At 44.0% G+C, this 27,252-nt stretch overlaps 2 protein-coding genes across 4 annotated transcripts; one reads left to right on the plus strand and one right to left on the minus strand.

The window, feature by feature from the left end:
- Positions 1–571: 571 nt before the first annotated feature.
- On the minus strand, positions 572–27,221 carry LOC6589855 (proline-rich protein 36). The gene is made up of 7 exons (XM_026989045.1): positions 26,879–27,221; positions 2,940–6,613; positions 2,767–2,881; positions 2,224–2,700; positions 1,199–2,154; positions 893–1,137; positions 572–820 (listed from the first exon to the last, which is right to left on the minus strand). The coding sequence occupies exons 1-7, from the start codon at positions 27,090–27,092 to the stop codon at positions 676–678; spliced, it is 5,826 nt and encodes a 1,941-aa protein (XP_026844846.1). The 5' UTR covers positions 27,093–27,221; the 3' UTR covers positions 572–675.
- Positions 11,173–26,752, plus strand: LOC6589856 (proteoglycan 4). 3 transcript variants are annotated; one of them, XM_002014680.2, is made up of 9 exons: positions 11,173–11,300; positions 20,358–21,560; positions 21,628–21,845; positions 21,908–22,060; positions 22,595–22,724; positions 24,994–25,194; positions 25,499–25,910; positions 25,972–26,134; positions 26,197–26,752. In XM_002014680.2, the coding sequence occupies exons 2-9, from the start codon at positions 20,405–20,407 to the stop codon at positions 26,662–26,664; spliced, it is 2,901 nt and encodes a 966-aa protein (XP_002014716.1). In that variant the 5' UTR covers positions 11,173–11,300; positions 20,358–20,404; the 3' UTR covers positions 26,665–26,752. The 3 variants fall into 3 exon arrangements, with proteins under 3 accessions (XP_002014716.1, XP_026844840.1, XP_026844839.1); XM_026989038.1 differs by lacking the exon at positions 11,173–11,300 and adding an exon at positions 20,126–20,143; XM_026989039.1 differs by lacking the exons at positions 22,595–22,724; positions 24,994–25,194; positions 25,499–25,910; positions 25,972–26,134; positions 26,197–26,752 and adding an exon at positions 22,122–22,506 and having other exon boundaries at positions 11,178–11,300.
- Positions 27,222–27,252: the final 31 nt, after the last annotated feature.

The following is a 27,252-nucleotide window of genomic DNA, read 5'->3' on the forward strand; positions in this document are numbered from 1 at the left end:
AATATTATCAGCTATATAGAATATTTAGACATGCCCACATAATTTTATCCGATTAATTAATCTATTTTCTATTTGATTGGCTTAATTTTAACACTTGCTTTTATTGGATTTCTATATAACGTTAAAATTTTATAAAATATATACCGATATACCGTAAATATACCGACGGTTCAATTTTGACCTCCAAAAATACCCAAAAGTATTAAAAATACCGTAAACGGTCACCCTGTTTCTGTATGCTGGTATCGATGCCAGGGAAGAAACGGTGCTGTTACTTCGATACTTTTGAAAATTGTCGCCAAGTATGATTTTCTTTAGTTATTTATTATAGATATTAGTTAGACATACACTTTCTTTAGCATAAATGTTACAAAGGTCAATTTTATAAACGCAATATTACAAAAATAACAAAGATTACATCTGTCGGACATCAGGTAAATAGTTGATAAAATTGATTTATAAAGCTCGAAAATATGTATGTTCATTTTCCCAGCTGATAGTATGTACGTTAATATGTTGCTCAGATGATAGAGAACTTTTTACTTAGATAATACCATTAACCAAGTGATCGTTGCACATAATAAAAATTCTTTAGATAATTCTTCTAACAACAAAAACATATCTAAATCAATTGATTCTAAAATGTTTATAGTATAATTGTGTGTGTGTGGGTGTTCACATCGGCAACAGCGACTGATTACTGTCAAATGAGCCTGGCCTCTCGATGGTCATGGACTGCTGGGGCACCTGGCTGTCGGTGCTGATCCCGAGGCTGGCATAGATTTCCTTCATCACAAACAGGATTGTGTCTTCAGAGCCCCTGTGGTTCAAAATTGATTGATTTGGTTAGAGTGTGCTGTAAAGACTGGCGTGGAGAGTAGAAGACACTCACCAGTAGCAGACATGACTGCTCAAGGCAAAGATGTACTCATTGATAAACTCCAGCGGTGCCTCTTGCAGCACATAGTCGACGCGCTTCGAATCGTTCAGTTTGCCTAGCGGAAAGTCCAGTTCTACAAACTCTGGATCTGAGGCCGTTGTCGAGTTGGAATATGTGCGATTTCTTGTCTTTGTGGATGTGCTGGCCACAGAAATATCCTCTTGATCATCGTTTTCTTTCTGGAACTGCGACGAAGTCTAAAAGAGGAACACATGTTTCTGTATTTCTCCATCTGTATCTAATGAATCTTGTACTAACCTGATTCAAGACCTGCTTTTCGAGCGTCTCTTCTGCCTCCTTTTTAACTTTGGTCACCGTGGCCAAGAAGTTCACACTGTCCAGGGTGGTCTTGAATGTGTCCATGAATCTCTGCTTGATATCTGCCCCCACACGCGTCATAGTCTCCCTCAGCTCCAGATGCATGCGCTTGCGTCCCTTGTGATGGGGTATGAGAACAGGACGTATACCATTCATATCCGCATTGACGAGAGCCTCAATCCGATAGGCCACCGGATCGAAGGGATGGAATATATTGTAGAAACCCGGACATGTGGGCAGGTGAAAGTCCAGGCCAAGCTGATCGATGCCCCGAATGGTCACAAACATGCCGATGGGCGAGCCCAGGGCAAAGAACTTCTTCGGGTGGAAGATGAGCTGTGTGTAGTTGATGACCGGCTGTCCAGTGCCGGCCGGACCCATGGTGTAGCTGACCTGCTTCGGCAGCAGATCGCCGGAGGGCAGTTGCACTTTCTTGTAGTTGTTTTCGTTCTTCTGCGGCAACTGGTCTGGGTTCTCCTTATTCTCCTCTTCGCTCTCTTTGAGTGGCTCCTGATGGCACAGCAGATCGAACAGGATGAGTGACCCCAGACTGTGACCGGCCAATGAGACGCCGCCGTTGAATTCCGGATGCCTGAATCTGTACTTCAGATAGACCTCATTGAGAGCATCGGCCACCGTGTTCATAATCTTCTGACAGTACTTGGGGCTGGTGTAGAAGAGTACGTCCAGCAGAGTGTCGTTCGTAAAGTTACGTAGCCGTGGTATCGACTCTAGGGTGATAGATTTTAGCTTCTCATCGATGCCCTCCTCCTCGGAGTGTAGATGGCCATGCCAGGAGATGGGCAACACTTCGACGCGACCCACCAGGCCCATATCTGTGGAGTTCTTGTAGTGCGACTGAACCAGCTGCTGGGCAATGTCTCTGAAATCATCCACTGTCAAGGAAGCGTCAAGCGATTAGCTTGGTTTTTTTGTTGGGAATATAAATATATTTTTCAACCTACCCACTTCCTCCACTGAGCGCATTTTCAGATCACAGGCCGAACCAATGCCATGGACCATAAACAACAGATGATCCACGCGCTGGGACTCGCCCTGCTTGATGACAAAGTCATCCAGATCCCTCTTGACCACCCGCGGACGCATGGAGCTCTGTGCGCTGGCCCCCCACGAATCCGAATTCTGTTGTGGCAGGAAATGCACGATGACTGTGGGCCCATGGAAGACCACCTGTTCACCGTTGGCCAGCATGATCTTCTGATGCCATTCGCCAGTCTCTGCCGAACGTTTGTACTCGTCTTCCAGCAGTGCGGCCGTGTCCTCAGAATAGGGCACATACTTGGAGTCTACGCCTTTGTAGAACCAGGAGCAGCGGCGCACCTCAATGCCCTTGCCCTCCCAGTAGACGGGGGTTTTGGTGCGTTCCTTGATGCTGACATCATAGCGGCCACCCTCGACGGGCACAATCAGTGTGGAATCTTCTGGAGGGGGAGAATTCCAAGATTAATTTCTAGAGCTAGTGCAGAAGAATATTTTAGAGGTCTTACCATTGTGGAGGCTGGTCTCAAGCAGCGCTGAATCATAGTGACTGAATGGTGTCCAAATATGTTTCGCGTCCACTCTACGTTTGTAGAACCAATGGACCACAGCAGGCGTATAAACCTAGAAAATGGAAGGGATTAATTTGATTTCATTCTTTCTTTCTGTCCCAAACACTTACTATAGAAACAGGGGGCGTGCCTGCCTTGTCGCTTGTCGTTGCATTTGTGGCCATTCTGAGCTCTTTCAAGATCTCCTCCGGCAATTCCGCTTGATGCAACTGCAGTAGATCCTCGCCCGTTTGACGCTCGACTGTTGGATTGGTTGCCGGAGCTGTTGCTGGAACTGTGGCTGCTGCTGGTGCCAGTGTCGAAAACTCTGAGCAGGCAGACGAGGAGGGGGGCTCCACCAAATTGGAGATGGGTGTCTGGGAGCGTGCCTGTATCTGTTTGACGGGCAGACCGCTGTGCACTATATCGTATTTGAGTTCGCCCGGTGCCGCTGGCTGGTCCTGCAGTGGCGGGTTGTTGAAGAAGTTCTGTATGCGTTGATCCTCGTTAGCGTTTGTCGGGGCCTGTGGCTGTGGCACTTGATCAAAGAAATGGGAGGGGTCACAGTTACTAACTGGAGCAGCAAGTGGCACTGCTGCTGCTGTGGTTGTGGCTGGGGGTGGGGCTGGGGCTTCTGTCACAGTGGGGCCACCAAAATAGCCGGAGAATGTATTGACACTTGAATTTTGTTGATAGGAATTCTCATTTGAATTTCCAATGTAGTTGTGGCTTTGCGCTTGCTGGGATTGGCTTAGAAATTGATCAAAGCCCAGTCCTGGTGCAATACCAGATTCTGCTGCTGCCGGCGGTGGCTCCTGTGCCAAAGGGGGCGGCGCTATGCCCCGCTGCTGTGGCAGTTCTGGAAACAGGCTGCTGCCTGGTGCGGCAAAAAAGTTGAAATCCTCTGGGGCAGCAGTCGCTGTCTGCGAAAAGAAGCTCTGAAGCGGCGATGGTGCAAGTGGTGGGTGGGCTAGGGCTAGTGCTTCGGTAACTCCTCCAAATTCTGCTGGAGGAGCGGCGGCGGCCACCTCTGGCTCTGGCTCTGCCTCTGGTTGTTGTGGCGCAACAAATCCAACAGGCGGTGGCAGTAAATCTTGTGCCGGTGGTGTCTGCAGCACTTGCGAGGGCGTGGTCACCGTCTGTCCGAATGGGCTGTAAGCCGTTTCGGTATTTGCAGATGCAGGGACAGCTTCAGCCTTGGCAGATCCAAAGAAATCGCTTGCTGAAGCATCGACTGCCTCCGTGGATGGTGGTTGAACAGCTTCGAATAATGGTGCACTCGGTTGATGCTCCGATGCAGCAAAGAGAACGCTAGATGAAGCGTTATATGTGGCTGTTTCTGGTGGATAGAGCGGTACTCCCTGACTCTGATCTGCTGCCGATGTTGGCACTGGCACAAATAATGGGCTCTCAGCGGCAGGAATGTCCTCTGCGACTGCTGTCGGTGGATACAAGGGATGTCCTTCTGGAGGTGCCTCAACTGCTGCCGGGACAAACAGTGGAATCTCTTGGGCTGTTGAAGGTGCGAGATCTGGCTGCGGTGCAAAGAAAGATATTCCTTGTGTTTCGATTGGTTTTAATTCGATTGGTGCTGCTGCTGTTTCCTGGACGGGTGGTGGCGTGAAGAGAGCAATGTCCGATGTCGGAGGTGCTTCAAAGAAGGATATTCCTTGGCTGGATGGTGCAGTTTCCTGGCTGGTGGGTACTGGAGGTCTGTCCCCCGTTTGTGGAATGAAGAATGGCGTTGCCTGGGGTCCTGGCTGTGGAGCGGGGAAGGGACTTCCCTGATTTGTCGATGCAAAGGCAGCTGGAGGAGCCGGTCCTTGATCTATGGTCTGTCCTGCCACTGGTGCAGAAGGAGGTGCAAATAGTGCAACGGCTGAGTTATCTTCGCTCTCCTGCTGACCAACTGGTGGGTTGCCAGCTAATGGATTAAATACTCCTGAAGCTCCAGTTCCAAATGGATTGAAGACGGCAGCTGGGGCAGCTGCTGTTGTGGCAAAGGGAGGGCCGAAAGCAGACGCTGTGGCAGTTTCCTGTGCCGTCAATGGACTCTTGTAGAGACGTGTGCCCTTCTGGAGGCGATACGATGCCTGTCCAGCGGCAGGTGGTGGTCCAGCGACAGTTGCTGCTGATCCTAAAGGTGGTCCTGCCAATGGAGGTGCTGTCCCCAGAGGTGGTCCTGCCAGTGGAGTTGCGTTGGATGGTGGCCCTGCTCCTGCGGGTGCAAAGAATCCTCCTACTGGTGGAGGAGCTGCTGCTGTTACTGTGGCAACAGGTGGAACAGGTGGTGCTGTGGCCGCAGGTGGAACTGCTGCTGGCGTAAAGAATCCTCCAACTGTGGAAGTGGGAGGAATACCAGATGTTGCTGGATTAGGATCAAAGAATCCTCCAATTGGCGGAGGAGCTGCTGTCGTGGATGTAGTCACAGATGACACTACTCCTGGGTTTGCAGTAAATCCTCCTGCAAGTGCAGATGTTGGGGGAATAGCTGCCGCTGCCGGTGGTGGTGCTTCAGCAATAGGATTGATCTCAATCGGTGCCGAAACGGGCGTATAGAATCCTCCAACTGTGGGAGGACCTGCTGACACACCTGGTGTAAAGAATCCTCCAACTGGTGGTGCTCCCGAGATGGGATTGATATCAGTTGCTGGCGGATTAGCAGGTGGTATTGCCCCAAAGAATCCTCCAACTGTGGAAGGAGCCGCGACTGAAGTGGGAGCAGCCGCTGTCGCTACCGGATTGGCTGGCTGTGGAAAGAACCCACCTACTGGTGGTTGAGGAATTGCTGTCGCCGCCTCAGGAACTGCGGCAGGCACAAAGTAGCTTCCCGCTGGCGGTGCCGCCGCTGGTGGGCCACCGAAATAGTTGCTCGGATTTGCTGGAGCGACTGTGTTGATGTCAAAGTAGCCCCCGCCAGATGGTGGAGGATTACTAGAGGACTGCTCGCTGCTCCTGCCTGTGGCGGACTGTACAAGTCCGGAGATGTTTTGCAGCACGCCAGTGGGCACAAGATTGGACAGAGAAAATAGGCCTCCGCCGGATTTGCGCTCCTCTGTGGGACCCGCTGCTGCTGCTGCTGGGGGAGCTCCTTGAATCTCAAAAGGAGATGCCGATGGTATCTCAAATGGAGCTGCCTGTTGGGCTGGATATGGTGGCGTCTGGAAGGGCAAACCTGCCTGTGGGGCCTGTGGAATCTGCGGACCCTGTGCCGACTGCTCGGTGAAGCCAGGTATCGGTGCGTATAGCTTCTTTCTGGCGGTGAATCGATAGGTGTTGGGATTTCCCGATGCGGTGGGTGGTGGTGCACTGGCGATGCCTACGTTCGGTGCTGGCACCTCCGTGGGGGCATAGAACTTGGGTGGTTCTGGGGCAGCAACAATCTCATTCGCTGCCGCCGGTGGTGCCGCGTAGAATGGTGGTGGTGGTGCTGCAGCTACTGGCGGTGGGGCGTAGTGTCCCGCCTGCTGTATGTACGTGGGCTGGATGTCCAATTTAGGCTCTTCCGATTCCTTTGTGCCCGCGTAGATTCTCTTGGAGAAGGTGGAAAACACATTGGAGGCCACCGAGGGCAATGCTGTGAAGGATGAGGCCGCCTGGCTCAACAACGAATCGTTTCCAGCGCCCGGTGGAGGTTCTAGCAAGGGATTGGCATTACCATCGCCTGTGCCACGCAGATACGCAGTCGACGATCCACCACTGACTCCACTCGAGTCCTCACTGCTCGTATTCAAGTTGATCTCGTCGAGGGCTTCGCTGTCATCGATGCTCGACGGCTGTCCCACGGTCACCAAAGTTTTTGGCTCTGAAAAGAAGAAAGACTTCGATTAGATTTGCTGGAAGAAGTGGGCGTGTGAGTCCAACACTGTGCCTCATTCTCGTTCTCCGATCACACATAAAAATACAACAAAATATCAGCTGTAATGAATGCAAATTGAAATCGACTTGAGACTCGGACAAACACAATTAACACAAACGGAACACCGACGGATTCCAAACTGGTTTGCCGCTTGGATTTGGACTCGGACCTGGAGACGGTGCTTGGACTAGGCCAGCAGCAACCGGCACTAGCCGCAGAGACAAGTCAGGCATCATTATCATTAGGCCTGGACACCACCATAGATTCGATTTTATTTCTTTTTAATCTTTCTGTTTGATATACTCTTCTTCAATATTGAGGCTAACAGACAGAAGGTTCCGAATAGACGCCTTAAAGCAGCGATGGGCAAACAAAAGCCATGTCCACAGTCGTGCACACGCAATGTATGTTGTTTTTTGTGCATTCTCTTATGGATCACTCGCTTGTACGTGTCGAGCCGTCAACCCTCTTTAGGGAATCCATGTGAGCTTTATAGCATTACCCTTCCGGGTGTCATAGTCCAATGACAGATTAACATTTTTATTGCATTCAATTTTGTAATAAAAAGTCTAGGATTAGTTTCCTGTGTGCACTGAGTTTTTAAATACGGGTACAAAATCTCAGAAATTTAGTTGAAAAGTTTTCTTTCATTCACCAGAAATGTTTGCGTATTTCCCGATCATATTAGTCGCAGTTTCCTCCTTCGATTTGAGTTGATTTCATTTATGTTTATGGTTCAACAATCAGCAGCGTTTTAAAGCGGTCTTCATAAAAATTTTAAATTTAATTCAAGTTTTAGCCGTCTCATAAAAAGCCAAAGCTTGACATTAGCCAAAAGAAAAATACAATACTCGTAGGCAGACGGCTGGGCATAAATGTCATGGCATTTGACGATGGCTCTGGCAAAAGTACATATATTATGGAATGAAAGTAAATGCTGGAAATTGCAGGTCCAAAACGTGTCATTTGCCAAGCGAATACGTCAAAGAATTCACCTCGATCTTGAAACGTGATTGGACCTGAAGCGAATATTGGTTTTCACACCTCCAATGTCCAATGCGCCGGCGGCGGCATGTGACTTGTGACTTGTGGGCTGCAACTATTTTAAGAACTGCATTTTGTACATATTTAAGCGCAAGTTTGGAATTTTTGTGGCCGCAGCTGCATAACCAGCTCTCAGGCCAAGCCAGAGGCCAGTGTAAGAGATACAAATGTAAGAGGGAGATACTAAGAAGAGTGCAGCATAGAAATGACAGATAGAAGAGCCGAGCTCTTAGAATTAAGCGAGAGTCGAGTATTGTATCCGCAGAGCAGATGATAAGTTATACGTGGAGCAGATAGAGCAGGTCCGGAGAGCAGATGCGTCCGGAATAGTCACGGACATTTGCATATCTTTTGTGGCTGCAGTGCTGCGAGCAGGTACTATATTAATCATGGGAATGCTTGGGAATATTCAATCATTATATTGTACATGCATCCCCCATTAATATGCAGATTATAAATGTTAAATGGTAATGCTTTAATAATTGAGTTTTGCTGGCATTTATCTTCATGATGTAACAAGAAGAATGAAATATATTAAGAACTGCGATCACTTTTAGTTGTTGTTTGAGGGGAAACACACCCAACCCATCGTATTCCAGGGTTATCCCAGAATTTGCATACAACCTATAATGGTTATGGCTCTTATGGTTCTTAAAGTTTTACAAACTTTTGTTCATTCCGGTTTCGGGGGTTTTCCACACTTTCGCTTTTACAATTCCATATCTTTCGACACAATAAGCACAGCCAAATGGTTTAAATATTGTCTTAGCCTTCAATTATCGAACGTAATTAGTCACTAAAGCTATAGTTCAAAGATAAGATATGCCTCATTAGGGGGATACAACGAAACTCGAGCGTTTTTTGATGAATAATCAATGATTAGTGAAAGAAAATCTATTTTGAAATTGAGGTATTTTAACAGGAACTGTCTCTTGTCGACAGCACTGAATATAGTATGTATATATAGCAGATGATGATATCTCCAAATGTGTCTACCCAGTACTCGGTATTGATGATAGATCTAGATCTCAGAGACTATGACAGTTTCGAGTAACAAGAGACCCATGTGCCTCTACAAAAACGATTAGATTCTGGTTACCTTTTAGACGAATGGTCTTTCCTATAGAATTTTCAGCTAATACCATCTTCTCATCATGGAAATCCCATCGCTTTTATGGCTCTGAGATAGCTAGACAGAAGCACAAGCGAAAAGTATAAAAGGGAATGCTCGAGAATGCAAAAACAAAGTTGATCCTAGGTGTGGATCGCTCTGGGAACCGAGAATGCAAAAACAAAATATATGTAGTATATGTCACGAGACTCGAAATTCGAAACCGAGAATGCAAAAACAAAATACATTTCTTGAGCATGAATAGGCAGATTGCTGCTCGCCACGAGAATCGTTGATAAGGGACTAGGTATTCCTCTGCATTTTAAGGGAAAGATCTTAAAGGGTCTCTGCGTTACAGCATTCAAAATCATTTCAATTGATCAACAAACAAACAAATTAAATAATTTAAGGTTTCGACTATGTAACTCTGTAACTTTTTTACTATATTTTGCTAGATCAAAGCTGCTTTTTGTCTCTGTGTCGTCGCCCCGTCAGAAGGCTGGTGTTGGCTGTCACTTTTCAAAGGGTCATCCATTTTGTAATGTCTATGCAAAGATTTGCTCTGGCAACTACTCTTGAGGTGGGGCTTCGACTTTGACTTGGAAAAACATTGAAAAACGACAACAAAAACAACAAAAAGTTTCCAGCTTTTTTTTAGTTTTAGTGGGGGTTTTTTTGTTTATTTTTTTGTAATGACAATGACGCATTACGACAAATGTGTTAAAATAAATAAAGAGGCAGACGCCTGTCTAACCGCAAAAAATGTGGAAATAAAGTAGAACAACCTTTTTTTTCGAAACATAAAATACAACAAAAGTGGTAGAATTCTTTATGTTTTAATGCGAACATGACATCATAACGAGACACCGAAGAAGAAGATGTTGATGATGAAGAGGCCGCTGCTGCTCCAACTCCAGCTCCAACTTCAATCGTAATACCTGCCAGCACCAGTGCCACATAATGGCACTCAAATAAAACAATTAAGGCCCACATAAGCACGTCTGAGCATGACGATGAAATCATTTGCAGGATACACAGACACCAGAGAGGGCACACACCGTACCACACACATCTGACAGAAGACAGCCAGAGACGATGCCTCTCTATAAAGCGCTGCCCCAAAACGATTGCCATCAATTTTGTTTAGGGGGGCTGCTGGCTTTAAACGATCGCAAAAGGCTCGTGCAGGTCGCATGCCAAAAATGTTGTGAGCATCCCAAAAAAAAAACAACAAAAAAACTTCACACAATAAAAAGAAAACACCAACCAAACAGCGAAATTGTTGGCATTGAACCCTGAGGCAAAACAGAGCCAAACACATACAAAAAACCGAAGCAAAGCAGACCAAAATTAAATCAAAATAAATCTCAATAAAAATGCGTGCTTTTTTGGAAATGGCCGAGCGACCCCTGAAGTCTGAAGAGCAGCTGCTCGAGACGGTATGTCTGCCGGTGTGCCAGAGGCTAAATGTTATAAATAAAATGTGTGCACATCTTAAGATACCCTTGCCGAGAGGGTGCTACACACGTCTTGGAATGTGCCACAAGGCGGACATCATTTCGAGCGTTTTTTTAGAGATTTATTCAACCAAATCGATGCTTTCGTTGCAACCACATTTTTTCTCACCATAGAGTGCGTACAGGCTCAATAATTCATTGATCCTCCTCCTAATTGCCTAGGACCTGCATCGAAAAGTAAAACTGTTTAAACTGTCGCATAAGCAATGGATTTCTAGAGATTTTTATGGGCAATCAATGACTTTTGGGCTTAAAACCCTGCCAAAGCCATCGACAAAATCGGATGACCCTTCCAGAAATTGCTACGGGGATCGATCTCTCATTCCAGGACACGACAAACAAAAGACTGAGGCAACAAACTCAGGTAGCCGCGAGTTCAGGTGAAAAATACCTATATAAACCCAAAAGGTGATACATACATGTTTTCGTAGGTACTTTTTCGGTGGTTTTTCCCTCATTCTTCGCGTATGCTAATTATGTCAACCACCCACCGACACCTCCGCCGCCACACCCACACCTAGTCGTTCTTTTGGACGTAAAACACGTGACACATCTGGGGTAATCTCCCGCTTCCTTCTGGATCCGCATCCCATGCTATCGATATCTTATCGATTTGAGCGACATTACGAGTATGAGGTGTGCCCTGCCCTGCCGCCAATGTTTGCTTTACTACGAGCACTCGTATCGTATCTACCCTGCCATTTGCTATCCCAATTGTTCAATATTTAAACAATTCATGAGACAGCCGCACAAAGCCGACAACAATTTTTGAAAAGTACAAAAAGGTCAGTAATTAGTGGAGTTTGTTTTAGTTGAGTCCCAATCGCGAAACGATCTGGAGCTGTCGAAAAAAAGCCAGAAACAGTGTACGTCGTACGTCGTCAAGTGTTTCAAGTGAATTAATCGCGAAGGATAAGGAAATTTTACCCGAAACGAAACCATTACAAAGGATTACATCTGTGTAGGTTCATGTGAAGGGTTCTAGAAACTAGTAAAGGATAATAAGCGTACATATCTAGGGGATTATCTAAAGGATAGACGCAACTAGAAGTTTCCGAAACCAATTAAAGAATACACAAAATTGTATCTGCAATTCCAATGACCTATTCTAAAGACTACATTTACGGATATTCATCTGAAAGTTGTTAAAGTATCTTTTTTTTGATACAGATCTCTAAAAGATTAACTTTATTTGGGGGTTTCCTCATAACGAAGCAAACAACTGGTAAACGTGTAAATCTATCTATTACAAAATTTACAAAAATTATCGATATAAGGACTAAGTACATAGGAAGAAGGAGGGCCGCGTTTTTGCCTTCTGCTTCTCCTGACTGGTACCAGAAAGAAACGTAACCACGATCCGATCCGAGGGGCACTGCCGCATGTATCGTTGATGTTCTAAAGGTGGTAAATAGGCCTGCATTTTATTCAAAGGATTACCTATCTCTTTCTCTCTCCGGCAGTCCCCTAAGTCAACCCAAGGATAGATTATAGTCCGTGTACATATTTTTGAATCTTCCCACTGCCACGGCTCTGTGGCTGTACCCTTAGTGAAGCAAAAAGAACATCATATCATATCATGTGTACACAATCCATTTGGAACTTCCCCAAAACCGAAAAGAAACACCAAAGCTAGGCACCGCCTTGCACCAGTTCTTCTGTTGGCTGCTCGTTTCGGCTCGTCTGTTTCTCACTTTTGAAAACAAGTTGGTTACTTTTGATTAACACTTTTTTTTGTGGTGGGTCGGGGGGGGGACACACACATCGTACACATCCCGTTTATATGTTCATCATAAATTTCAAACAGACCAGCCTCCCAGCGACCGAAAAATCATCACCGAAAAGGCCAAGCCAAGTCAAGCAGCAAATGGAAACGATAATCAAGACTCAAAACGATACAAAACGATTGCCAAATATTTAACTTGGTTTATTGAAAGGGTTTTCCTGTGTGCCAGAAAGTTGTTAATTGCAACACAGAGAAGAAACCAACAACAAAAGCCAACTACGACGCGTAACTGCAAAAAAACATAAGCAAAAATTGATTGCATAATTATTAACGAAAGTATGGCAAAAAAAAAAAAATGAAAGAAAAGAAAAAGAGAGAAAAAAGATATACGCAAAGTGAAAATTGCGTGAGCTGCATAAATTCTCAATGCAATAAATTTGTTTTCAATTTGGATGTGTGTGAGTGTGTGGGGAGGCGAGGGGGAGAGAGAGGGGAATGTGTGCCATAATTGAATATCTCTCGACAATTTCTATATCCTGGGGTGGAAAATGGGGACCCAAAGCCAGACTTCTGATGAGATCTAAGGATCGCAAAACTCTATTATATAGATAATAGATATTATAGATTATAAAATAGATTATCGATAAAAGTCCTTAGAACCCACGAAAGTTCGATCCAACACTCTCAAAAGATGCTTTCTTAGGGCTTGCTTGGGCACTCTCTAGCTGAAAGAGGAGCTGAAAGAGATTCAGAGATTCAGCTCCTCTTTCAGCTCCTCTCTAAAGACGCTGATCTGAGCTATTTTAAGCCGGGCTGAAAGATGATCTGATAGCTATGTGTCCGTCTGTTTTTATTAAGACATACTCCAAGTTTTGAGACTCAACGAAAGTTTTCATATAGTTATATTTCATGCTAACCCTTTATTGGAATCGGCTGGATCGAACATCTGTATCTAAAAACTTTTTTAAATACGAAAATTTCAGTGCTTTGTTCCATATATATTTATATGTAAATCTCCACTCAAAGATTCCAACAAACCCAAATCCATTCAGAGCCATATATAGAGTGCTTTAAGCAACTCAAATTTCAGGAAGTTTTCTACAAACGCACGTAGGTCAAGATGCGCACGATCTTAAACGGAAAATTACAAGGCAAAAGATCTCCAACAGAATTGTGGTACAAATAAATCATTGTGCTAAAAGTGTCGCCTAAAAAGAGTGCTTGTGGCCCACCATTATTCATAGCCGAATGATTTACATAGTTGAATTTAATGGCTTGGAAGTGGAAGTGACAAATGCCCTCTAACACGCAACGGCAAAGAACACACATTTTTCTAAAGAATTTACTTAGGTATTTTAAGGTACAAAGCGAAGAAAAGAAGGCAGGCAGGCAGGCTGGTAGGCTGGCAGGCCCTTCCATTACTCACTTTCGAGTGGGTAGTGGGCTGTGGGAACGGGAACCCTCCATAGCATTTCCGCGTACATTATTTAAATATACCCACTATGATATAGTATATATGTGCACGTTTGTATTTATTATGATTTTATTGATGCCGAACCGGAGTTGTCATATTAAATTCATTTCACGCTCCATTTTAATGCGCCACAGAGCCACGGATATAGCCACACAGAGTCCGAGTCCGAATCAGAGTCAGAGTCAGTGTCGGGTAGTCGAACTTCCTATAAAAGTTCACAGTTTTTTTTGTTTTTGTTTTGCTTTGTGTTTTCAGCGTCTTTGCATGAATTTTGATGATCCCCGAAACGAGCAGTATTTATATTCACTCAACGAGCGATTCAGCAAAAAAAAGAAATAAATAAATAAAACCCAACACCAGAGAAAGGTCAACATGCAAAGAACTTGGCTAACACCAACCCAAAAAAAAAGTCACAAATCGCAAAATAAAGTTTGAACTTGAAATGGAAGGAGTACACGAAAAGAAATAGAAAGAAATTGAAATATGATCTGGTTGATCTAATTTCGTTTTTTTGGAGGAAAACCAAAGAAAATGATTCTATCTTTTATAGGAAAGAAAAGTTCTGGAAAGAGTCATGTCTATTCATGGTGGAGTATCTAAATAGATCCACAAATCAACAGAAAATCCAGCAAAATCTATACGCCAAAAGACGGATTTTGTGAATAAAGAACAACCTTAGATCTGTCAACAAAGGTCCATCATCAACTTGAGATATCATCCTCCGAAGGCTACGAGGGATTTAGGGCAGTCGTCAGGGATTATCTAGATATTGTACGGCTGGAATATGGGGACTTTTTCTAAGTCTATAACCCTGGCACCTAGCACTAGAAGTTTTAGAGTTTAAATTAGTTTGAAAAACCATTTCATACACTATTAAATTATATTTTTTTTACATATAGAATACATCTATAAGGTCTCTACACTTTAGACACGTGTTTTATCTCTCTTGAATGAATTAATTATATGATACAGATACAGCACCGGTAATTCTATTGCTAGATTAACTTGATTAGCATATGGGGAAAAATCGAGCCAAAGACATTTCCATAGTCGGGATCACTTAAAAGCTGCTTTGACACGGCCTGCTTTAAACGGTCGCCAAATTTTGCCATTCACAATATTCGCACAAACTCGTACTTCAGCTACATTTGGGCCCTGCTTAAAAGTTGGAACAATTTTGGATTTAATAAATACTTCACCGACGGTCAAAAACCGTTGGAACTTGTTCAGCATTTTTTTTACTCCGATTCCGCGACGGCACTTCTTCAGATATTTTAATATCGGTATATTTTGCCATCACTGAATTTCCATCGGTTTTCTCAAGTAATTTCTGACTGTTGTCTGCTACAGTTATTCATTGATGTCTTTCAATACTTTTTACCCCCAACTATACAATCTTTTTCTTCTTTTTACACAAAATTCACTCTATTTTCACCATCCATCGAACGTTAATTTTTTGGTTTCTTGTGGCAAAAACCGTTGGTGGAAAAGCTGTCGTGTAAGAGCAGCGCGTTCAAGCAATAAACAATCATGTCATGAACATATCCATTTGTGGCATCCATTCAGCTGCGGCTTCCAGCACGTTGTTTCGGCTTTGGTTTATCAGTGGCACGCTCTTCTAGATTCCACAACTCCACAACACAACTGTGGCGGTGGCGGTGGCTGCTGCTGAGAGTCGGGCCCGATGCGAGAGCCAGAGCCGAGAGCTGCGAGCCGAGAGCTCTGGAGAGTCTGGGTCTGCGACTGTCGATTGTCGGTTGGCGGTTGTCGGTGTGCGGCTTGTGTTTCTGCTTTCAGTTTCATTTGAGACGTTGACGCGAGCGCCAGCCACCAGGTCCGCAAACACCAACAAAAAACGAAACAAAAAAAATAAAACCCGCACCGCAGCAGCAACAACAATCCCAGCAGCACCACAGCCAGCGTGTGTCCAAATGAGAAATAAATTTAAACGGGTTAATCCAATACAGAAACAGCAAGAAAAAAAAAAACAACCAAATAATTGAACGCTCTTAATTTTTGTATATATTTTTTGGTGGTTCCGTTCCGTTCGCCAAAGAGCGAAGAGTGCGAGTGCGAGTGCAAGTGTGTGTGTTTTATTTTAGTGGCTGTCATTTGCATAATCTGCAGAGGGTGTTTCGCTCGATAAACAATGCCAAGAAGTGGCCAAAGCTCATAAATAAAGTGCACCCGAAATAAAAAGAGTGTATTTAAGATTCATTGGAGGAGAGCAAAACAAGTTTGTTGCCTAAGTTATTTGTTTTGATTTCAACAAACGAAACACATACCATATATTTTAATATAGCAACAAAAATATAAGATATAAGCGCGTTCCAGCCACGTTGACAGCCAGAAAATCCATAAAAAAAAAGGCAAGTGAAAGAATGAATTAATCAAAAAACCGAAATGGAACGCGAAACAAAAGAATATTATATAGATTTCTCTCTCATGCGAAATTTCAAGCTATAATTGAAACCACATTTTGTATCATAAATCAAATGGAATACTACGATAATTAATGCAATCAAAAAGGTGTTCTACTCATAGGACAGGCTGCCATATGAAATATGTGAAGTCCATTCGGATTGTAGTTTATTTCCAAGTCTCAATTAGAGATTAAACTTTGATTCGAACATCTGTTCAAACAATTACGGGGTTCAGGAAAAACTCTTATCGGCGAAACTCCAGTCCGAGCTTCAATGTGCAATTCTCGAGCATTATTGTGCTTGTGCGTGTCGAATCCGCCGTAAAAGCCGTAGAAAATCCTTCTTTAAAGGTTCCCCAAAAATCATTAAAAATCTAAAACAATGATCTCTGTGTGTGGCTTCAATGTCAACACCGCGTGGGATATCTCCTCCCCCAATGCAGTACAGCCTAGTACTACCTCTGGGAAGGGCCTCTGTTGTCTCTGATGATCGTTAAATGAAGCTGCCACAATTAGAGTGCATTTCAAGTTGTTTTTAAAGGCACACGCTCGCTCGATTCCGATACAGCAGGCGAGGGGGGTCGGGGAGGGCCGGACTGGGGCTACAAAGCAAACGCAATTTGAATTTATAATTTTCGCAATTATTTTTCATTAATTTGTTCGAGCTATAAAAACGTTCCGAGTGATACAAAAATCATAGCGAAAATAAATGCTTACGCGTTTGTTTAATAACTTTGTAGCCGCTGCCACAGCCGACTCTCGTAATTGCAAAAAAAGATACGAGTATATGTAAATAAATAATAAAAAACGCTAGCAACGTGCTTGCCTCTCTAATTTGTTTATAGAACCTTTATTGCTCTTTTTTTTCGTTCGTTTTGTTTTTATGATCCAAAGCGAATCAGCTGCTGGCTCTGGACGCTGTTTGTGCGCCTGATTGATGAGGGTTTTTTTTATGCCGAGTAGAGTACTTTTCTTTAATTACAAAATAAATTGCCTATAAATAACAAAGAACTTCAGTCCAACGCCAGGGCCTCGCTCTTCACGAGATTTGAGTGCTGACGGATGGTCGTTAGAGACTTGACAAAGAAGGGGCATCCAAACGAATGAGGAATTCATTTACATATTCAATACAAGCAGAAGGCTATTGCCAAACAGTGAGGTATCATCTTAAGTGCCTTTTGCCCCTACAGTTCCATTAGCGGAATATCCAAATTCATGGATGATAATGGTTCTTGTCCGAATCCGAAATGAATGTGTCGGTTCACTTATGGGAATTTTTGTGCAGAAAACCAACAATATTCGCTCCCTAAATAATACCCAGAAGCTATTTTAGCTTCCAATTGGAATACAGTTTTGAATAGAAATTGAATTACACTCCAAATATATTAAATTCTTTAATTTAAATGAGATCTCTTCTTCACTGATAGCCTTTATGGTTTGTTTGGAGTCTCAACGCCCTTATATCATTTACTGCCTGATTATTATAATCTTATCTCCACTTAAGAATTAACTTGGCCACTTATCGATTTATATTGTGGCGCCCAAAGAATTGAATAAGGTGTGAAGTGGCATTGGGTACCTTATCAAATATAAATTTTAAAAAAACCAACTAAAGAATATAAATATAAAAAAAGGGTACCCTTAAATGTTCTCATCATATTTGTTTACCTTATTTTATATTTATTTATTTCCTATAGAGCAGCACCCTGCTTGCTTTCTCTGCCATAAACTTTCCATTTTCGCATTCAAGTGCCAAGATATACACAGAAGAGATTCGGCTGGGTTCCGCCGGTGCGGCGGGGGCAATCTTCTTAAGAATTACGTGACCAGCTGGATCCAATCTAACAAATAATGCTCTCAAACATTCGCCCGCAAAGATGATCTACGAATGAGCAGTGTGCAGGGGGTCTTAGAGCTAAACTTTGATAGAAAGAAGCACACCGACCGAATGTGGCAGAGACAAACGAACGTGTCAGTTGGTGTCAATCCACATTTATTGTATATCATGGTTATGAGAAGAAGAGACCTCCCCAGAAAGATAGAGAGACTGAAAAGAGAGGCCTATCATCAAATTGCATTCTCCACCTACCGGATTGACCTTGCAACGCATTAAAAAAAAGCCTGTAAAAAACATCAGTTTCGGGGCAGGCTGACCAAAACGAGAAAAACGAAGACAGAATATTTTAAGTTAATTTATTTCCATTTGACGCATCAATGCGATACATTTTGAATCTCAATCTTGAATTTATACCTCATTTTTAAAGAGGGTATTTTGATTTTGAAGAAGGCTTTGCCATGCCGAGAGGAACGAATTTTTCTAATTCCTTTGGGTATTCCGATTCCATAAGCTTTGCAGAAAGGAGGAAAAGGTATTTTTTTTGGTTAGAGGTTCCTTATCCGATCTCAATCCCCTTCTTATGGGAAGAAATGATGAAAACTCTTGCTAGATGCCTTTTACGAATCATCTTTCGTTTTCGAATATCAAAAAATTCCACTTGAAAGAGTATTCAATGCTCGACTCTTCCGCCCATCTTTCCTTTAATGTTTTATTGATTTTTGATTATTTTTTTTTTGTAAATTTATTTGTTTTTTTCGTTCATGTGCCTTTTGCATATTTGTTAATTAATGGCAGCTGCTTGTGTTTCGAGGAGGTCCGTCGCATCCGTCCCCTCATCATGCTGCATCGCATCGCATCGCATCGGATCACGAGGAGCGGAATCGAACACAAATCTCGAGCCAAGAAATCAATCATTCAAATTGATTTGTTGGTAATTTGTTATTCAAACAAATACCCGCACAAAACGGCCGCAAATAATAAAAAAAAACACCGAGTGTTTAAACCAATGCAAAAATGTAAAGAAAAAAGGCTTGCATGACGCTTTAACCAAAGTGTTAATTATATTTTCGCTTAATTAAAGCTTATAAATTGAGCAAATTGAAGCCCAAAAATGCTCGCGTGTTTACCGCCAGTTTTAATCAAGTTTAAAGCCATTCATATATAAATATATACTATGTAGATTCACCTACAAGAAGTATACATTTTATTGTCACCGCCTTTTGTCTTTGTCTTTGTCTTTGACTTTTGTGTGTTTCTATTTTGAACAACAACAAAACCCTCAAAGAAACCTTGACCATATATCTTCTTCACTCTGGGCTTTTATTGGGGCCTACGTCTGCCCTTTGCTTTTGGCCTTTCTTTTACTTGTTTTTGGTGGCACATCTACATCTTTGGAGCATGTTTACGCGTTTTTGCATGCCCATGAACATGACATTTCGAAAATAATTGTAATTCACAAAAAAAAAACAACAATTTGTAATCTCGTTTCCCCGCCCCCAAAGTTAATATTGTTTTCGTTTTTAATCAGATTGTTCATCTGATTGTTTAATTCATCTCGGAAGTGTGTTTAAATTTAATAAGGTACAAAATGGAATAACCTTTCAAAGGCAGTGATCGGCAGTGTGGGTGCCCTGTACTTGGGAGGACATAAAGATTGGGATCTCTACAATATGATTATTACATTTCTCGATGAAAAACTCTCAGAGCAATGGAAACTCTTTTAGAGCACGATCATCACTTTTTTCTGAACAGAGAAAGCCAATAATTATGTGCCAATTAGTCTGCTCTTCATTTATGAATACCCTAGTCATATTCTCCCTGAAATCCGGTTCTTAATCGGTTTAAAATGACCTGATCTATCTTCCTACACTGGAAAGATCCATCAATCCGTATGGACTTAAACAAATCCCAATCCAAAGATCTGACAGTTAATCCGGGTACTCCAAAGTCTAGAGACTGAAATGGTATGGGTATTCGTATTAATCCAAGTAATTCAATCGTTAAAGCCAGCTCTATTCTACCTATTGAAATCATAGCTTCTCAACTTTTAGAGATACAGATCTTACACATCTAAACAGCATACGTCACAAGTGTCTAATCTTTAAAAAGTACAATAAAACATATTTATCAGAATCGTACAACTCTTACAAAAAGTACTACGCAACTTCCTTCTATATATACATCAACCAATCAATGATCAAAGACTTGGTCATTAGGCGCCTATGCAAATTCCATGAACCCTCTCCAATTTGTTGCATTTTCTCCAACAATTTTCACCCCTTAAATGTTCAATTTGTCAGTCAGATGATAATTGTTAACAAATGATTTTCATAATATACCAAACAGTGAGTAAACAAAAAACATTTCAGCGAAAGTGTTGCAAAAAAATACCCTAAAAATGGCATAGAAAATTGCTAAAAATGAGTAACAATCATAATAATAAATAATTGCGTCAATTAAATAAGCGAAAGATGTCAATCCATCAATCAATCAGTGAACCTTTGAGAGCTTTCCAAAATAAAATATGTTATATTTTTAACATTTTGTTTTCTCTTGCAGATCTGAGACGAAAAGACAGACAAACACTTAGAGAAATACCCAACGACATGATTCTGAGAACAAAGATATTGTATGGCTGCCTGCTGATGGGGCTACTACTTGTCCTTTCTCCAGGAGCGTCTGCCGAGCCCGAGCCCGATGAAGACTATGGCATGGATGGCTTGGACGGGCACAGCGATGACATCTACGAGCCGGCCCAGGTGGAAACGGAAGTGGAGGCCGACCATCACCGCAATAGCGTGGAAGAGGACGGCACGGATCTGCCGGCCCACACAGAGACTTCGCTCAGCATGGAGCAGGATATGAGCACCGTGAGACCCCTTGTGGGATTCAACACCATGTCACCGTACTCCGGCTCAGGTTCGGGGGAGCGGGATGAGAGCACTGTCTTCGAAGCGATGGCGGATGCCCCCACTCAGAAGCGGGTGACCAAAGTGGAGTCTCCCACGAGATCCTCCCACGACTACTATTACGAGGAGGGACCAGAGGACGAGCAGCACGTGGAAGTAGCCACAACCACGGCGAGGATAGCCACCACCATGATCCCAGAGTATGTGCGAAAGTCCAAGGCGGAGAGGTTCCCCCAGAAGGACCAAGAGCACGACAGCTCCGACTATGTGGAGGAAGAGCCGGTGAAAACCATGGACGAGGATCAGTACCACGTGGAGCAGCATCAGCCGTTTCCACAGGCTCAGGTGCAGCAATTACCCAGCCGCTCGAAACCCAATCCGTTCAAGCCCGCCACCGAAGACTACTACTACGATGAAATTCACATCAAGCCGGACCCCACGACGACGACGACGACCACAACCAGCACAACCCAGGAGCCACTGCCTGTGCTGCGTGCTCGCTTTGGTGGCTTCAATTGGCCATCCACGCAGGCGCCGGTTCCAGCCATAACCTCTTCTCCCAGCACCACGACCACAACCACCACAACGACTTCGACTTCGACTTCGACTTCAACGACAACGCCAACGCCGCGCAAACAACCCAAGCACATACAGGTGACAGCCTCGAAGCCGGAACTCCTGCCGGCGGATCAGTTGAGGAACTACATCAAGGATGTCTACATTCGAATGCCGCTGGCGGTGATTGTGGATCCCTCGTCCGCTTCCTTGGAGCAGGCGAAGCGTTTGTACATCGACGCCCTGCAGGACAAGAATATCAACATTAAGATTGTTCTCGTTACACTGAATGCGGCGGGTAAGTCCCTTATAAAACGGCGACCTAGTCCTTGGGGGTCTTATAAACCTCTTCTCTGCCCTTCCAGGTGCACCCTCTGCCTTTAGTTTCAACAATACACGCGAATTCATAGCGGGATTGAACAGCACCAAAGAGCACGAGGGCGGCAACTCATTCGTGGGCGTTCTCCATGCGGCGGAACTAGTGCCCTACGACAGTGCCGTGTTCATATCGACGGCTGCGATTCCACCGCACACGGATCTCGTTCAGGATGCGGCGATTACACTCCTCAAGAAGAGGATCCGAGTGAGTACACGCCCATCGATCCCCACTAGATCTCTCTAGTAAACGTTGCTTCTTTTTTACAGCTATTCCTGTTGTGGTACGGCGAGCAATCGGTTATCGAGAACGAAACAGAGGACGCTGTCGGTGGTATCCTCGGTGAGGTGGCCATTCGCTCTGGTGGCGAAATCATTCACATCGTCAGCACAGAGCATGGCCAGCATATAGCAGGCAATACGGTGAGATATGAACACGATGATAAAGAGACCAAAACCTGACCCGTAATTGGGGTAATTAAAGCGGGGTGTGCGAAACACAGAGAGAGAGAAAGAGAAGGCGGCTTCCGTCTGGCCTACCAAAAACTGTTGAAAATTGAAAGTGGCGACAAGACGAGATCCAACAGCAGCAGAAACAGCAGCAGCAGCATATAAAGTGTTGCCCAAGCAGCCAACTGAGACCGAAGCAACTTGGATTACCTTTCAGGCGGCCAGGCCAGACCATGCCATGCCATGCCATACCAGGGAGTCAGGCAGGCAGGCAGGCAGGCGGTGGCAGGTGGTGCTCAAGACCCCGAGACTTGTTGTTGATGATGGTGCATCTTTTGTTGCCGCTGCTGCTGGCAAAAAACTAGGTTATGGAAAGAAAAGTGAAGGGCAAATTTGTTTATAGAAAGGAAACTTAGACAAATGCCAAAAATGTTCGTTCATGAATCTCGATCTGTTTTTTTTTCTTTTCTTTTTCTTTTTTTTTTGGTTTCTGTTTCTGTTTTGCAGCTCACTCTAGTGGCGGATGCCTTTCGGGGTGATCAGGAACTGGAACTGCCTGTGGATACGACGCTATCCAGTCTGCATGTACGCATCGATGCGAATATGCGACGTGCCACAATGGAGACGCCCAACGGTGGTTAGTTCTTCTTATTAGACTCCTTATATAGCGCACACACCAACTCTATTGCTATTTCCACACACACACACACACACACATACTAACGCAGGGTTGTACTCGTATTTTAGTTCTTAGAAGCATATAATTCTGTAGGAGCCTGTGCCCAGCCTCCCTACGCCTAGATCTTAAGTCCACTTCTTTTTACTAAATGGGCCCACAAAAACCTTTACTCTGTTTATACGAAGAAGCTTTTCATGAGAGAGAAGCAGAAATTCCTCCCTTTTTCTTCTGCAACCACATATAAAAGGCTATCGATAATTTTCAGTACATTTTCATTGCCAAAAAACATATAAATCTAAACAGATGTCATTAATTTCTTCAATGAAAAAGGATTTGGTCTTTACCACATGATTTCCCTACAAAGTGAAGTTGGTTGCGCCTCGTGAAATCGCCTCGAATTTGCAATTCAGAAATAATGTTAAATGCCGTGATTGCCAGCACCTTCCACGCCGGTACATAGCCGGTAGCACCACAAAAACGTATAAACAGAGTAATAGAACAGTCTTGAATCAAAAAAAAAGGAGTGTGTTAACCTTTCAGTGTGTAACAATACCAGGAAAACGAACCAGAATGTCAACTGTACTTATCTATGTATAATTTATGTCTTTAGTCTAAGTTCTTTAACTAACCATCAAAAGACCCAAGCCACCTATTCGCTATTCTAGACCCAAATCAGCTTTGCTGATCCTTGTATATAGCCGAAACCCCCAAACGCTTTCCTTAACCAAAACGCTAGTATAATGCTCAACAAAATACCATATAATACATAACACTTAACTGTAGTACAAAAGAATATTTTCAATATATGTGTTTTATCTATACAATAAAAAGTAATAAATGTTTTAGCATTAAGGGTACCCAAAAATAAAAAAACGAAAACGAAGAAAAAATCAAAAGTTATTTACCAAATTAACCAGCAATATAGCTTTTCTTTTTGGCCTTTTGACACGCCTTTTCTAATGTTTTCCCCCAGCACTGTTTTGTTGTCCCTTTGTGTCTTGTCCTTAAAGGTAAGTAATTGTAATATATGCACTTGGTTTATAAATATATGTATGTATGTCAGAGCACTTTCTATCATCAACTGTCCCGCACAAAATGTTGTTCTTGACTAACCCAAAACGTTGAACGAGGAATTACTTTTGATTGGATCTAATGACAAAAACGACAACGATATTACAAGCAGATTAATCATACGCCACGTCGAAGTTGAGGGGCAAAGTTCGGTTTGAAGATTGCGAAGACCCGCGGGGCCAGACAAAAAATAATTATGACTCAAAGAGGCTCATTCATTGCTCTCTCGGATGTTCCGAGACCAAACGGCGGCTTATCGCCCTATCGCAATAAAATACATATGCGACAATTTTTGCAAAAAAAAGTATTGTCCGCACAAACTTTCGTTTATAAATAGAGTTATCGGTAGAGCTTTCCGGAAGCACTCAAAGCGGTACGGCGCTGAGGAAAAATCAATTAATAAGGGTAGGGTGGTTCTTTGCCTGCCCCAATATCAAAACAATTGTGGCACCCTGTTCAAAAATCAGTCACAAAAATTGGATTCCCGGCCATTTTTCACATTTTTTACAAACAAATTACAGGCAAATATGTGTATGTGTATGTGACTTACAACAACAATTAGACAATCCGCATCACGGCCATTTCATTGCCAAGTTCAAAAGTGGCCTCTGACCAAAAACACTAACACGAAATGGAGTTAAAATATTTAGGACTTGCGGTCCATGTCGCCTCTAATGGAGTTTGTGGTCAAACGAAATGACTATTGGCTAACACTTTTGCGGCACTTAATTGTTCATAATTTGTTTCACAATGAAAAACAATTGTTTTTGTGTTGGATGTTTTTTTGCGGACGTGTTTTTCTTTCACAACAAGAGATTCCAACGCGCAGCTGCTGCTGACAGACGGGCAGGGTTGCCAATGCCAAAAGGCCGTAGAAAAATAATATATTTAGCCGGCACTTGATAATTATTTATTATCACCAGAGATCACCAGAGAGACAAGATTTGTTTTTAAATACCTCACAATTCTCCGTTTGATTGCACAATCTAGTAATCTTTAATTAAATACACAAATGAAATGCGATGGTATGGCAACGTCGTGCCAAACACCTGTGCGCCCTTAAACAGCTGTGCACGTTGCACTGTGAATGGCAAGGCACACAATATACATTTCTTTCCCTGGAATTTCAATTAACAATTTGTTTACACACTTTTAGAAATTAATCTAAGGAAGTTGGTGAAATTCGGCGGAACAAATGCGACGGCAACAACGAATTCCAACGAACTGGATGCCTACGTACCGCTCAACAAGCTGCGCAAGGCCACGATTTTCAAACTGAAACTAAATCCAGAGCTGAACAGCGAAGAGCCCTACAATGTATTCATACGCGCCGAACGCAAAGCAGATGTATTTTTGGGTGAGTTTGTTTATGGGCAACCGGGCGAGATCGATTCTCACACAAAACTGAGGGCACACACAAAAAGGCACTTATATGATTGTTTGTTGTTTCTGGCATGCGAGATAACAGGCAGCAAAAAGCCTGGGATCTGATCTGCCTGCCTGCTTGCCTGCTCGGTTGTCCACAGAAAAATGTACTGATAACCGAGACAACCTTGGAGTGAGGTAGAGGAAGTCGATCTGAGCGTCATCGCTGCCTGCCCGCTGACGCAAGCACGTGTGTAAGCAATGCATCTAATCCCCCACTGCCCCACTCATTACAGGCGACATCATCAAGCGCATTGATAGCTACTATAAGAATGGGCAAGTCAAGCCCTCGTCGCGACTGGCCAGAATCCAGTTTCCCGAGAAGGAACGGGAAAAGCTCGAAGAGGACACGGATGAGCCCAAAAATGAGATTGAAACCTTCTCCGAAACGGAAATACAAAGCAGTCCCAGTTTGAATCAAACCTTGCTGGCCGCCTCCACGGGTCAGCAGAGGAGCACGCTAAATGCCATGCTGCAGCAACGTTGTGGCACGAAGATTGAGTTGAGCACGCAGTCGCAGCTGCTGGTGACAGCTGGCCAGACGGCCACGCTGCTCTTTGAGGTGACCAATATGCGCACGGAAACGGTCTATTCGACCATACAGGTCACGGACGAGCGACGCTTTCTGGTAAATCTGAATCCCACAAGGTAGGTTGGAGCTCTTAAAAAACCTTTATGCATCTAATTGAACGTTTTCTTCTGAATGCAGACTTAATCTGGGACCTCAGGCGACGAGTACAGTGCGTTTGACCGTGCTGGTGCCCACGGGTACGGCGCAGGGCACCACGGACAGGATCACATTCACCAATTATGGCCGTGAAACAGCCACAATGGCAGTCAATTTGAAGGTTGTGTCCAGCATAGATGCTCAGGCAAGTGGAAGAAGCTCCCTCCTCAAAGAGAATCCTTTTAAATGAAAGTCAACCTTTTGCAGGACACAACTGGACCCACGCTCTCGTGGGAGTTTGGCAGTCGTTGCGACTATGTGACGCCCGAGTCTTTGACCTGCGGCGAGCGATTCTGGACACTAGATCTGACGGCACAGGACTGGCAATCGGGCATAATGCGACTACAGACTACGCCAGCCGAGGGTTTGTTCTACAGAAATTACTACACTGCCGGCAGCACAGAGCCCCTGAAGGCCACCTACATGGCCTCCTGTTGCGAGCCGAAGGTAGCCATCACTGCCTACGATGCGTCTGGAAATCAGCGGAGCATCAACATCGATGTGAGGGATGTGGTCCTCACCGAGGGAGCCATAGCAGCCATTTGTCTGGGAGCCATACTGCTGCTGCTGCTGATTATAGCCATTATTTGGGGCATAGTGTGGTGCTGCCGCAGGAGGAAGGTATCGCTGGAGCTGCCCACCTATCGCTCGCACTCGACACGCAGCATGGAGTAGGGGCCCCGAACCGAACCGAGAAGAAGGGAGTTTATTGTTACGTTATTGTGCCAAACAAAAATCAAATAAAAATGCCATTAGAAAGTAATTTTAGCGACATTATAAAACTACCGCCTTATCGGTCCGGGGCTTATCAGCAGAGGTGGGCTGATGAGCAACAAGTGAACGGAGGGAGCAGCAACATCATCTCTGGCTGTGGCTTTGACACACTTACCGCGATTCAGAATGCCAGCGATCAGGACGGGTGTGGATGCTGGCGGCGGGGCATGCACCACGGGCGGGGCGGCGGGCAACAGTTGCGGCTTGTTGGGAAAGTCTTCGTAGCTGAGTCCGGTTACCGAGGCGCTAAGTAATGGATTTTTAACGACACGCGGCGCATTTGGATTGTTGTTTACGCGAGACACGTCACCTTTGGATCTTTCGGACATGGCAGCGACCGCGTAAAAGCACTGATCCAAACGGTATAGATATGTGCGACTGCCTCAACTAAAGGCCAATAGGTGTCGAAAAAGCAAAGTGTTTTGGCTTTAAAGGCGTAGGCTGGGGGCTGGGCTGAATATGTCCGTGAAAACTTCCAGGCAGGCAACT

The sequence above is a fragment of the Drosophila persimilis genome, unplaced genomic scaffold, assembly GCF_003286085.1.
Source record: "Drosophila persimilis strain 14011-0111.01,24,50 unplaced genomic scaffold, DperRS2 tig00000191-arrow-pilon, whole genome shotgun sequence".
Taxonomy (NCBI): domain Eukaryota; kingdom Metazoa; phylum Arthropoda; class Insecta; order Diptera; family Drosophilidae; genus Drosophila; species Drosophila persimilis.

Coding starts and splice junctions, on each gene's coding strand:
- LOC6589856 (XM_002014680.2), top strand. CDS start 20,405: ATGATTCTGAGAACAAAGATATTGTATGGCTGCCTGCTGATGGGGCTA. Junction 21,846..21,907: donor TCCTCAAGAAGAGGATCCGA/GTGAGTACACGC, acceptor TCTTTTTTACAG/CTATTCCTGTTGTGGTACGG. Junction 26,135..26,196: donor TGTCCAGCATAGATGCTCAG/GCAAGTGGAAGA, acceptor AACCTTTTGCAG/GACACAACTGGACCCACGCT.
- LOC6589855 (XM_026989045.1), bottom strand. CDS start 27,092: ATGTCCGAAAGATCCAAAGGTGACGTGTCTCGCGTAAACAACAATCCA. Junction 2,701..2,766: donor TGAGACCAGCCTCCACAATG/GTAAGACCTCTA, acceptor CTCCCCCTCCAG/AAGATTCCACACTGATTGTG. Junction 821..892: donor AGCAGTCATGTCTGCTACTG/GTGAGTGTCTTC, acceptor TTTGAACCACAG/GGGCTCTGAAGACACAATCC.